Source organism: Lampetra planeri, chromosome 39 (genome assembly GCF_965212315.1).
Source record: "Lampetra planeri chromosome 39, kcLamPlan1.2.h2, whole genome shotgun sequence".
Lineage (NCBI taxonomy): Eukaryota > Metazoa > Chordata > Hyperoartia > Petromyzontiformes > Petromyzontidae > Lampetra > Lampetra planeri.
The window spans coordinates 1,387,039-1,400,781 of record NC_136145.1 but is presented as its reverse complement, the minus strand read 5'-3'; the positions used below and the strand labels follow the sequence as shown (position 1 = coordinate 1,400,781).

The 13,743-nt window shown below is 48.9% G+C and overlaps 1 protein-coding gene across 1 annotated transcript in view; it reads right to left on the bottom strand.

Moving 5' to 3' along the window:
• LOC144731461 (semaphorin-4D-like) overlaps positions 1 to 13,397 on the bottom strand; it is a 35,229-nt gene extending 21,832 nt beyond the window's left edge. Inside the window, exons 1-2 of the mRNA XM_078612515.1 lie at positions 12,844 to 13,397; positions 2,261 to 2,413 (exon numbers count right to left, since the gene is read on the bottom strand). Of these exons, the coding sequence (XP_078468641.1) occupies positions 2,261 to 2,375 (115 nt within the window). The 5' untranslated portion in view covers positions 2,376 to 2,413; positions 12,844 to 13,397. The remainder of the gene's footprint in view (positions 1 to 2,260; positions 2,414 to 12,843) is intronic.
• Positions 13,398 to 13,743: the final 346 nt, after the last annotated feature.

Here is a 13,743-nt window from a genome sequence, read left to right as displayed (position 1 = left end):
TGTGCGGTAAAAAAAAACTGCATTTTAAAGGAAGTCGTTAACGATTTTAAATGTAACCCTGACTCGCTATTTAAAATATTTCCGCGAATTACTAACGCTCGTCGAGTGCCTTGCAAATGTAATGTGCGCGATTAATTATTTACAGTCGGGGTTTTACATGCGCAAGACATCCTCAAGCGCGAGCCTGTTAAACGCGGCTTTTCGGTCATTTAAATTATGACTTTTTATCCAGTGCAGCCTCGCTGGGTCTCAAGACTCGTTATCAGGAGGGTCCTGTGTGGAGATGTTTGCCAATTGTCATTCAAGATTATTGACCTCTTCGTCTTCTTGGTTCTGTCGGTAAAGTCACGTAGAAGGGAAATAATAAAATAATAAAAAGAAAACATAATAAAATAATTCTCACGACGTTTCGACCACAACGCAAGCAGCCGTCCTCAGGTGAAGACCAGGTCTGTCTACCGAAAGAACCAAGAAGATGAATCCCTGCAGTCACGAAAGCTTTAAATCGAGATTATTGACCTGTTGGAGAACACCAGAGTGCCCGGAGAAATACTCTTAATAACAATCAAATTTCCGCTCAGATCCCTTAAATCCATTACTGTGCTTCAATCTCCTAGCCACCTTACAACCCCGTGCCCGGCATTCCCATTGGCAGTGACTTCATGCCAGTATGTACCAGGCAAATAAATCCCCGCTTAGCTTTTCAGATCTAACAAGCCCTGGCACATCAGATTGATTGGGTCATAGAAGACCAATGATTGCCCCTGTTAAAAGGGAGTTATCATGAACTTCCACGTACTGGGAAGTCATCATTGGTGTTTTTCCATTTACTATGAGAATTTTACATGTTGGAGGAAACTGAGAGAAAAAAATATAAGGCAAAAGCGCAGCCTGACAATTGCTTTCTCGCTCCACTGCTGACGGAACGGCCTCCACTAAAGCGAGTTCTAGAGATCCCCCCCCCCCGCTAGAGTGTGTTTGGCCTACTCTTCCACACTGGCGAGATGTCGTTTAAGAGGTGGGACTACCTCGACTTTTCATCATCTTGCTGAAACGGACCCACACATTACTCTACCACATGCAACTTTTTTTGGTTTAACACATAGGCTTTCACCCGGCATAGCCAACTGATAAGGTTCGTCACGTAAACAAAAATGCCAATTAGTTACCAGTCCAGCATACCGGTGTGTTGGAGAGTGAACCCACAACATTTACAATTCGAAAGCGAAAAGTGTCGCCGGTAATTTACGTGGTTTAACGCAAAAAAAACCTCCTATGGATAACCTTCTTTTTTCAAAATTTACCCGGTAAAACCCACCGAGCTCGTCACTCTTTTCCAGAGGTGACCTGGCCACACGTTCATCGAAGTGGCGTATATCATCGATTATCAGCCAAATATTCTAGACGCTTGTTTCTAAATGTGGCGGGCAAAACCTGAGATCCGGGGGGAAAAAAACGGCCGCAACCACAGGGAGAGGGGAAGCACGCAAGCTCCAAATATACAGGCGTCGTCGTCAGGGTCATGATCGAACCCACATTTCCCCGCGTACCAGACGAGCAAGATAACATCTCGCCACCATGCCGCCTTTACCTGCCCACGAACTTCCTGGAGGCATTTTACGTGTCGGAGAAAACTGTACTGTAGTTCCCACGGAAAAGTCGTGCGCACAAGCTTATAACACAAAATATGCACAGATGTGTTCGCAACCTACTTGCTGTATCGTCAAAGACTGGACACGTCAGAGGTCTGTAAGTACGTATGTTGGACTTTTTTCGCACCGTACGAAGCCAACCGTGCTAATCGGCGGTGCGGCGGAAGGACGACAAACCAAACACAAAAAGCAGTCCGCAAGAATTAAGTTTTCAACCTAGATTTGAAGTTGGATAGCTCCAGTGGCTTCCTTATATCAAAAGGAAGGGCGTTCCAGACGGCCGCAGGAGTACGCGCCTGAAATCGTGCGGTGCGGTGACCGTCTTTGTTCGACGGCCAGCCAACGCTAAACGTTGAGCCATCGCACGCCGATCAATCTCCGTGTGATCCACCACTCCCTGGATCGCACAGCAGCACCACGGGTTGGCTACATGCGGCGCGAAAGAAGTTCAACAAACGCACATGACCGTAACTGCATCTGGCTCGGTGTGCGGTAACATTGTCTCCGGAAGGTGAAGTGACGGACAGACGGGCGAACGTGTTCCCTTGTGGTGTGGGGGGTGCAGCAGTGGGGGGAGGGAGGGGGGAGGGAGGGGGGAGGCAGCCTACCCTGCTGCTGGCGCTGCGCTGACGGGTGAACCTCGATGTCGCTGAACCCGTGTGACATCACGAGCGTCGCCGCCGTCGCCAGCACGACCCACGCAGCTACGGACGGTGCCGCCATGGCCGAGCAGAGAAGCACGCGGGCAGAGGACGGCGGACCTGGTGCCATGGTGCGGTGGGGAGGAACGGGCGGGGAGTGGAAAGGGGGGGTGAGTTTATGGCCGGCGGGCGACAGCACGGCCTCTTTAGAAGCAACGTTCCCTCGTCACGCGCCGGCGGTCGCTTGGCGTGAGGGTGTCCGTTTTAAATTGGGCAGCTTCCTGGCTTCCTGCGGCGAGCAAATCAATCAATGGATCAATCGGTGACAGTTTTTTTGAATTTAAAGCAGCTGAGAGGTCGCTAATTTACATTGTTTCCTTTTGCGAAGCAAGACCTGGGCCACCGTTCAAGACCGTCGTTCAGTGAGCTTTTGTTTATCAGCAAATAGAAAGAATGCAGTTTAGTTGTAAATGTTTACATGTTGGACCTGGGCTCAAGTGCAACGGCTACTTTTTCCCCCTTTTTTTACAGGTTTATTTACAATTGTGCTCTTGGCACCATGTTTATGAGATGATGTGTCCCACCCGGTGTTAAAGAGTGGCCTGTGGAAGAAGATATCATAAAACTACTTTCTGACATCCATTTCAGTGACCTATTTGCGCACCTTACCGGGTGCTGCGCACATCCGGACACAGTGATATATGTCCGTCGCACGGAATGTTTTTTTTCTTCCAGAGCTCGAAATTAGATAAATAAAATAACAAACGAAATCAAATTTGACACTTTTCTTCTGTACAGATATTCGTTAGCAGGCCGAGACCATAAACTTCCAACAAACCTGAGAACCCCATTTAACCATGGGCTGCTGGCCGGATTCAAACCCAGGCTCTGAACGTTGCCGGTTCAGTTGCTCCGACCCTGGAGCCACCCGGCCACTCCTCGCGGCCGACTGCCGTCGTGCGTGCCGTCAAGGCGAGAGCAGATGGCAAGCTTTGGCGAGAGAGCGTCCCCCGTAGGAATTAACTGGAGCAGCTGGAGCCCGATCGAGCTGTCAAACTCTGGCGCCGTGGGCCCGGTGGGGAGCGAGGGCCGGTTGTTGTTCTCCGCACGCGGTTGGCCAGAGCGCCCTTTGTGGCGTGTGGGGGTGTCGGGGCTCTCGGGTGTCAGTTACGCGGCGTGAGGTCGTGGCCAGATTTATTGACTTGCGCGACAGCGTGTTCACTCTCATGGAAGTGCAACCTTCAATGCTGACGCTTGCTTGTTATTGTTTGTTTGTTGCTGGTCACTCGGCATTTTGGACCCTTTGGGCACCTGTGATAAAAAAAATTAATTTTCATCAGCCGCGGGTGAGTTTTATCCGCGGGTGAGTAGGCGTAGGAAAACGGAACGCCACTGAATCATCCTCCGACGCGCGAGTGGCCGGATTTGATTGTCCAGGGTGAGAAGCCGCCTGGAGTTGGTGGCACGTGGGAGAATTCATCTGCAGCTCCGTTAGACCCTCCTACAGCCAGTCATGATACCGGCCTAAACGTCATCTGTTAAACATGTAACCATACATGGTTTTGCAAATTTAACAATGTTCCTTTTAATTCAAAAAAAATTGCTAGGGGGGAAGAAATTATTTGAACAAACCGCAGCTTCAATTTATATTTCACTCCTCCGGCACAGAGCCGGGAACTCGGAGCCTGGCACGCACACGGTGAAGCACATTGTGCGTTACGTAGCGTACAAACCACTCGCTATGTAGAATGTGTGAAATGCATGTGTCCGGGTGATCCAGTGGCTCGGAGCGTTGCTAATATCCTGAGTTTGAATCCGTATCTCGGGCCACCCGTGATTCAACTGGGTTCTCGCGTGTGGCAAGATGATGGTCTCAGTCCACTCACTATTATTGATTGTAAACTCACATTAAAAACCGCATCACGTTAAACGTAGTTTTTAACTCAGTTTATTAGAAATTGCAGCTCGGAACGTATAAGAACGTTGGCTTTATTGCCTTTTGATGAGCACAATTTGCAGGGCATGTAAAGAAAGTACCCCTTCGTGTGGACAAGAGAAGTTTAGTGAAGTAATTTCAGGAGTAGTTCTCTGACGTAATCAATGACAAAGTGTGACGCACTGCTAGCTGTGAGAGTTCCCGATGACACGCCGTCAATGTCGACGCGTAGAGCACGTTTGGGAATTAAACATGGAACAAACCAAACTACGGTACAGTAACATGAATGTACACTTCAAATAACGCCACACACGCAATGTGAGAACGAGCAGGATGCAATCGTGGCCAACGCCGCTGATGCCACCCTCATCCAAATGCCGCAGCTGCTGCACAGTGACACGTGACCTCCAAGATCAGCCCTCACGGTATCCCACCATCTGCTCTTAGGTCTGCTCTCCCCCTTGGTCGCCGAATTCACGGAGACCGATCCAGTGTTTCCTCCACCCACCCTGCACACGTGTTGCAGGATCGACAAGACTCACTGCCACGTTATTCTCTTCCTGACTGCTGCGTGGCTTATCCTGTTTTGCCGTGAAATTCCAAATGGATGGGGTCTGTGACTAGGGGCATTGCTCACTCAAAGCATGGCTTATTGAACCTAACGTTTGGCTTATTTTGTAGCCCTGTCAATCCCTTTATGCTACACGATAAAATATGAACAGCGGGTGACTTCGTGAAAGAACAGAGTGACGAGTGCGAGTCTGTACACACAGGGGGTGTGGCGGTCGCACATTGGCAAGCGGCATACTATGAACATGGCCACCTGAGTTCAAGTCTATGTCTTGGCTAAGCCAGTGGGGAGTATTATCAAATGTAGTTCTTGGGCCCCCCCCCCCGTCTTCGACTTACGGTCAAAAAAACATTGTATATGAAGGCCTCTATTCAGCAGTCGATTGACAAAGGGATGTACGGTGTTTATGCACATTGCACTTCCACCGCACTATACGTAGCCAACCGCGCTAATCGGAGGTGTGGGTTGCCAGATATTTTCTACTTGTTCTATACATACCTGTGCAGTACTGTACATCGAGAAACCTGCACACTCTTGTCCCTACAAGACTTCACACGCACCATACACTGGGCGTAGTTGCAGCGGGTTCTGTTCGGCGCAGCACATCCGGTGGCAACGCCATCTATTCTACTTTACCAGCGACCCCAAAAAAGAAACATTCGGTGAGAAACGCAGCCCTGGCTTTGTTAACCCTGCCGAGGCCGTTGAGTGGGCCTCTATTCCCTGAAGCCACGGACGCGTGAGCGAGGAAGCTGCCGCTCCGCTGTGGCCGCGTCCACCTCCAGCCGTGAACTTTGAGGTGGCAGCGGGCTGCGTTGGTTCCACTGTGTCAGCAAGCATTGGGTTTTCCAGCGAGCGCTGCAATCCGCAACGACCTCGCTGCCACCCAACCCCACGGGCCTGAACACGGCCAATAAATCCGGCATGAACGCCGGGGCCAAGGGCAGCCTACAAGGTCCCGTGATCCTCGTGCTTCTGGGCCTGCCTTCAATTTGGTTGCTTCAGAATTTCGACGTGATAAGGGAAATTAAATCTCGCGTGACTACAAAACCCACAAAATCGGGTGGTAACGTGCAGTCCGTTCTACTAAAACGCGGTAGCGGTTGCGTTCTTGAATAACACAAAATAATGTATAATGTAGGGTCAAACACAGTCCGCAGTAACACAAGAGATGCGTACGCAGGCTGAACAAAGACTGAGGCGCGTGGATGGCATCTAGAAGCATCCAGCAGCATCCCGCCTTGTGGGATGCTGCGCCGAGGCAGCCACACAGCCGCTTGTTCGTACTCGCATCCAATTCTCGGTGCATCCAATTCTCGTCCGCGTTGTAACAAAAATGCATTCCTTCAGACGTCCGTCGCGTTGTGTTACAATTGTCGTCATGAAAACACCACGTGGCGTTACAGGAGAACAGAATGCATTTAAGGTTGTGACGCGATAAAAACAAAAAACTCCCACGCGGAAGTTGGTCGCGTCTACGTCCTCCGGCAATCGGCACGGTGGAGCGACGGCTCAAAGAGAGACCAAGTTCTTCACCTTCGCTCGAGGGAAGCGTGGAGGAACTGCGTTGGTGCCGAGATGGCTTTGTCAGCTCAGCTCTGATAAAAAAAAAGTGAGGGGGCAGGAGGTCAGAGTGCTGAGCTGGCACCGCTGAGATCCTGGGTTCAGATTTGTGGCAGCTGCATGTTACTCATGCAGCTGCCACAATGACAAATAAAATAATTTGCGTTAAATTTGGTTCTGGATTTTTGGCTAAATTCCAGCTCTGAGAATTCAAATATCGGTTGGAATGTCCGGCGGCAAACATTACTCCCATGCGTAGCGGATGGTCAAAGTTGTGCCCTGCATCGTGTGGACCAGAGGCCAATTGAATGGATCTCAGAGGAAGCTCTGTAGTTCATGGGCCATGGGATGTGTTCGAACACGACAGGTCGCACTGCTGTGCAGGAGTATCAATCAGATACTTCGTCTTATGATGTACAAAATGTAAAATTTTAGCTGGGTACAGATTAAAAACAAAAATTGTATGCATTTATATAGCGCCTTATTCCGAGGCACTTTACAGAAATGATAACATTGTATGTAAGATGATAGTGGCTGAGATAGAGAGTGGGGTTATTATTAAATGTGGTGGTGTAGTCATGGTGACAAGAGAACAGATGGGGAGTAGATAAGGAGGGGTAGAGGTAGTGATAGGGGTGGGCTAGTGATAGGGGTAGTGATAGGGGTGGGGTGGTGATAGGGGTTGGGGTAGTGATAGGGGTTGGGGTAGTGATAGGAGTGGGGTAGTGATAGGGGTTGGGGTAGTGATAGGGGTTGGGGTAGTGATAGGGGTTGGGGTAGTGATAGGGGTGGGGTGGTGATAGGGGTGGGCTAGTGATAGGGGTGGGCTAGTGATAGGGGTTGGGGTAGTGATAGGGGTTGGGGTAGTGATAGGGGTGGGCTAGTGATAGGGGTTGGGGTAGTGATAGGGGTTGGGGTAGTGATAGGGGTTGGGGTAGTGATAGGGGTGGGGTGGTGATAGGGGTTGGGGTAGTGATAGGGGTGGGGTAGTGATAGGGGTTGGGGTAGTGATAGGGGTGGGGTAGTGATAGGGGTTGGGGTAGTGATAGGGGTGGGGTGGTGATAGGGGTGGGCTAGTGATAGGGGTGGGGTGGTGATAGGGGTGGGCTAGTGATAGGGGTTGGGGTAGTGATAGGGGTTGGGGTAGTGATAGGGGTGGGCTAGTGATAGGGGTTGGGGTAGTGATAGGGGTTGGGGTAGTGATAGGAGTGGGGTGGTGATAGGGGTTGGGGTAGTGATAGGGGTGGGGTAGTGATAGGGGTGGGGTGGTGATAGGGGTAGTGATAGGGGTAGTGATAGGGGTAGTGATAGGAGTGGGGTGGTGATAGGGGTTGGGGTAGTGATAGGAGTGGGGTAGTGATAGGGGTGGGGTAGTGATAGTGGTGGGGTAGTGAAAGGGGTAGTGATAGGGGTAGTGATAGGGGTGGGGTGGTGATAGGGGTGGTGATAGGGGTAGTGATAGTGTTGGGGTAGTGATAGTGATAGGGGTTGGGGTAGTGATAGGGGTAGTGATAGGGGTTGGGGTAGTGATAGGGGTAGTGATAGGGGTGGGGTAGTGATAGGGGTTGGGGTAGTGATAGGGGTGGGGTAGTGATATGGGTGGGGTGGTGATAGGGGTGGGGTAGTGATAGGGGTAGTGATAGGGGTAGTGATAGGGGTGGGGTGGTGATAGGGGTGGGGTAGTGATAGGGGTGGGGTAGTGATAGGGGTGGGGTAGTGATAGGGGTAGTGATAGGGGTAGTGATAGGGGTGGGGTGGTGATAGGGGTCAGGTTCGGCCTGGCTCTGGCTGGGGGGGCGGGGGCAAGGAGTAACGGTATGGTGGCCATTGCTACGCAAATATTTCCTCGTGAATTTGGTATTTCATTTGAAATAACGGGTAGGCGTTCATCACTCTGAGTGGGAGTGTCGGTTTCAACAGCCTGGTATTTGGTAACCTTCATCAGGCCGCATAACGCTGCACAGAACCCTCTATGATGTCTACAGCTACGGCATCCGGCAGCAGCAAGGGCTTGCAGCGACCGCTGTAAATACTCAACCACCCAGTGACGTGATGAATACGTCACAATTCGGAGCGTGATTTTTTTTCTGTTGTTTAACGAAAGCATCGATTTTTGTTGTTGTTATAATATAGTGCTGTCTGCAACGTCTGTCTCCTGCGTCATGCGCGACTCATCCCTGCGGTCCGTCTGTCCTGTGTGGAATCAAGCATCGGCACTGTTCGTCTCATTTCTATTGACTCATTGGGTCTCGCTTGCACCAAGATATATTTTATATTTTTGTTACTGTTGTCTGCCCCGCGCAGTCTTTTTATTTGTGCAGCCTATCTAGTTTGTGCTGCCTGCGTCGTGTGTTCCATGAGACTAAAGGTACAATCAGCGTGGAATTTGTAAGCACGTAAATAGTATATTACTTACACACGTTATTTAATTCAAGTATTATGGGCTAAATAATCTATTTTAATTGATGAATTGATCCATCGAGGGATAACGATGCCTCATCGCCACCATGCTCCTAAAACAACATTATCCACAACCGAAAGCTTCCATCTCCGCTAAGTGTGTCCTCAATGATCAAAGGATTCAGCGGAAATGAAGACTCATGTCAACCGCATGCCTGAGGAGTTTCGTGCCATTGACATTCCACCTTTGACCTGTAAACAATACTGGGAAATTCGTAAATGCACCATCAGTAATTTAGATCAATTATTTGAAACATCTGCAAAAATCTCATCAATGATACCATGTAACACATTGTTGTTGTCCTATCATCGTTTAAATGCTGATACTGTGCCTCCCAATACGGAATATCTCAAGGCGCGAGAGCAATGGGGCACTTGAGGCAATCACTCACTCAGGATGTGATGGCAGGCCAAATGCGCTGTTCAAATATTTGAAGATTGCGTCTTCTCTCTCCCCGTGGCCGCGTCGATTTTTTTTCCTCCGGGTTTTCCCCTCCACATTGAGAAACGTGCATTGAGATGATTTCGATTATTTTTGCTGATTTAAACTTACACATGACAAGCCACTTTTGTTGAGCTATCATTTGTGGCCAGGTCGCTTCTGAAAAAGAAGTTAATACCTGAGTGGGCCTTACTTGGTTCCATAAAAATGAGTTTAGTTTCATTTGAAAATATGTTTTGTGATTTGTTTACCTTTCCTATACTTTGCAATCCGAACGTGCTGTTGTACTGTTTGTTGTTGTAACATTCTGACCCGCCCCTACGAGACATCTTTATAGCTCATCGGATTTCTCCAGTACAAATAAAAACATCCTGATTCTGAAATCTCGCTGCGTTAACGCCGTGTCCCCACGTCGATGCATGTCCTCTGCGGCGATGCGCGCAGAGCCGTCGTCTGTGGTTCTCACGGTGAGATCAGTGGGGCTATTGAATGTCCCCCGCTCCATCATGGGTCCCGTTACTCAATCGCCTCCCTGTTCTCAAATTACCGACAGAGCCACGGGCCGAGCACGCCATCACTACCCCATTGTGGAGGGAGACGGAGGCGCGGCTACGCGGTTCCTCTGGCGTCGAGCGGTGGAGAATGAGTGAGCTGTACGCCGCTATTCGACATGGTTTTTGTCATTGGGTTCGCCGTTTGATCGCCGCAGTAAGAAGCAAAAGATACGTAACAATGATGTTGCAATGCATCGATTCAGCAGTTTTAAAAAAGCATGCACAATGCACGCATTGAATCGTGTGCGTAGGAGTTGCTTATTTTTGTTGTCGTAAGCATTGTATGTAATTGGTTCACGTGACCCCCTGCAGCCACTAGAGGTTCTACATTCACCACGGAAGGTAAAATTATTGATTCCCGAATTGAATCGCAACCCCTTAATTGTGACAATTTTTTCTACTTGCCAGGCATTCACATTGTTCCATGCCTCTTGTGTCGTGAATATTTGTATTATATAGAGCCGGGGTAATTACATCGATAATTGCCATTACGTGTGGAACGCGTGTTGAATAGAATGTCGGGTCCTGAGCTTCAGCGCTGAAATAATTTCATCACTGTACAGTGTCAAGTCCATCTCTGTGTCCTGCTAATAAGCCCTGGCAAGCCACTGAGTGCTTGGGCTTAAAAGCTCTCAGGTCAGGCATGTATTAATTCCATTAGGCCATCACTGCTTCACAGAGGTTGATGAACAACACATATTTATAAGAATTTGTTTTACCCTTTCTGGCAATAAAACAGTTGTGTTAAGATGTTAAAACACCAAACTGAAACCCTTTGCAAGGAATCATGTCTGCATTAATCGCATATACCTGTGGTGAACATGCAAACCAAACATACTCTTAGATTTACACTATGGGAACCTCATTTGCCAGTAAAAATATGATAATTGGTTCTTTACCCTTCTATCTGGCAACAAAACTGACACCTTTTTACAAGGAGTCATGTTTGCATAGACCGCAATACCTGCAGTCATAATACAAACAAAAGAACATAACTCTGATAATGTGCACTGTCCTTAAAGTTGATTGATCCACACCCGAGACAGCTTTCCTTAGAGCCTAGTCTCATATGGGTTGGACCAGATGACGCCAAAAGGCGCACAACTCAAAGACAATGCACCATCAGAGTATGAGAGCTCGGGGCAAGCATCTACACTATGGGAACTTCATTTGCCAGTAAAAATATGATAATTGGTTCTTTACCCTTCTATCTGGCAACAAAACTGACACCTTGCATTGTCTTTGAGTTGTGCGCCTTTTGGCGTCATCTGGTCCAACCCATATGAGACTAGGCTCTAAGGAAAGCTGTCTCGGGTGTGGATCAATCAACTTCAAGGACAGTGCACATTATCAGAGTTATGTTCTTTTGTTTGTATTATGACTGCAGGTATTGCGGTCTATGCAAACATGACTCCTTGTAAAAAGGTGTCAGTTTTGTTTCCAGATAGAAGTGTAAAGAACCAATTATCATACTCTTAGGTTTTTTCGATGAAGTCACATAGGTAGAAATAAAAATAAATAATAATAGAAATAATAGAAATAATCATAGAAATAAAATAATAAATTATGACGTTTCGGAGGCAACACAAGTCTCCGTCATCAGGTGGGACCGTCACAGCTAAATGTACTGTATCATGATTATTTATTTGTATTTTTACCTACGTGACTTTACCGAAAAAACATAAGAGTATGAATCCTTGCAGTCACGAAAGCTTCAAATCTACAAACCAAACATGCTCTGGTAGTATATGATGCATTGTTTTTTTTTTAACTGATTGGTCCACACCAGAGACAGCTTTCTTTAGAGCCTCGTCTCACTAACAGTGTTAGAACAGAAGACGTCAAGAGGCGAACAGCACAAAGACAATGCCACTACCAGGGCATTGAGAGCCCGGGGTGAGAAGATGCATCATGGGACCGTCTCTTGCCACTATCAAAATATAAGAATTGGTTTTACCTATTCTGGCGATAAAACAGTTGTGTTAAGATGTTAAAATACCAAACAGAAACCATTTGCAAGTGTTTGATCAGGGAACGCCAAAAGGCGACTCGGCTCTAAAGAAAGCTGTCTCTGGTGTGGACCAATCAGTTTCAAAAACAATGTATCATCATATACTACCAGAGCATGGTTTTGTTTGCATGTTCACCACAGGTATATGCGATTAATGCAGACATGATTCCTGGCAAAGGGTTTCTGTTTGGTGTTTTAACGTCTTAACACAACTTTGTTTTATTGCCAGAAAGGGTAAATCCAATTCTTAGATTTTGATATTGACAAGAAAGGGCCCAACAAATATATTTATCTATATACCTCCTAGCTGCCGATAAACACTGTCCAATCCTTGTACTGACAGATCCTTTATATTTATTTCAAAAAAAACATGAAAAGAGGCCTCAGGCCGAAAATCTGCAGCGGGATTTTGTTATCCAGTCCAACTTGAGCCGTTTTATTTGTAACACATTTCTCAAGGCCGCCGTGGTGCCTTACAGGCAGGCGGAGGAAGGGACCTCGCGCACTGCTCGCCCAATCCGACTCGAAGGCGGCCCGGCGATTAGTTCCCACGGAGGACATCGTCGTCCCCTGCCCGGTGAGACCGCTGCCAACGCCCCGTGCCAAGCGACGCGCGGATAATTCCCCAAATGTGCCGCGCTCTATTAGCGCGAGCGCATGAATATTTAACGCGAAAGCACACGCGCATATTCCGATCATCGCGGCTTTGTAAATTTTTCCCTTCCCCCCCTCCCCCCCCCCCGCATCTTAACCGCACCGCGATACAATCACGGCAAAAAATAAGGCCAGCTCCAGGTGACCGTGGCGAATTCTCACGCGACGGCTTCCTCCCCGTGATTTTATTCGCACGCGCGCATCCTCCCCTTGCCCCGTCGTCAGCGATGTCCGTACGGACGCACGCAGCAGCGCTCGCTGCGTGATGCGAGCGCATCGTGTGCATCGCCCGTGTGGGTGCGTTTCTCGCCGTGCGCGGTGGTAGACGAGCAGCAGGGTACGGACAATTGTGAACGTACCTTGGCGAGCGAGCGACGTGTTACAGTGCCCGGGCAGGGCGCTCCTTCGGTGAGTGTGCAGCGTGCCGCCAGAAGGCAGAGTGGCTATTGTTCCACGTTTCCCCGCAAAAAAACGGACAAAGGCTCGAACCACATCGACCAAAAACAAAGACCAGTTGGCAGGATGAATGTATTTAAGCCTCCACGACTGTGCGGCTGCGTCTTTCACGAGAAGGAAAGGAGAGGCGTGTAACAAAGGAGCGCGGATTTTCTTCCCGGCGTTCAAATGACAAGAGGACGTCGCCTGTCGTACTGACGCCAGATGTTGCACGCGATGACGGATGGCAAGCCGATGCTGCCGATCTCGCCCCCCCTTTACGCAGAAACTGAACGATCGCTCCGCTGCAGCGATTTCGTTTTAAAATACAGGATACGCAACTGACGCTGTTCTGAGCATCGTATATACACACGCGCGCGCGCGCACGTCTAAGACGCAGACGTCATCCGCTTACTGTAATTTAAAACAGGCCACCACCCACAACGTGACGGACGCTCCTGGATGTGGAGAACCGAAGAGCCTTCTGCGTTGGTATCTCACGCTTCCAGTAGGACGCGCCCGAATACCCCCCCCCAACCTCTCTCTCCTCCTCATCCCTCGGCCTTGTCTCTCCCTCCCACCCACCACTAATCCCTCCCCACTCCCTTCCACGCAGTATCTCTCCCCCCCCCAAGCAACTCTCTTCCCAGAAGGGCTGGGAGTTGTTTGTCTGCAGCATTAGCAATTTTTGTAATTTTTGTTTTACTGAGTACTGCTGCGAGGGCTTATTTGAGCTGGGTTTGGCCATTGGGTGACCATAGCTTCTATGACGCCACGGTGGGCTTTGTTAGGATGGGTTTGATGTTAGCCACATATTTGAAAAT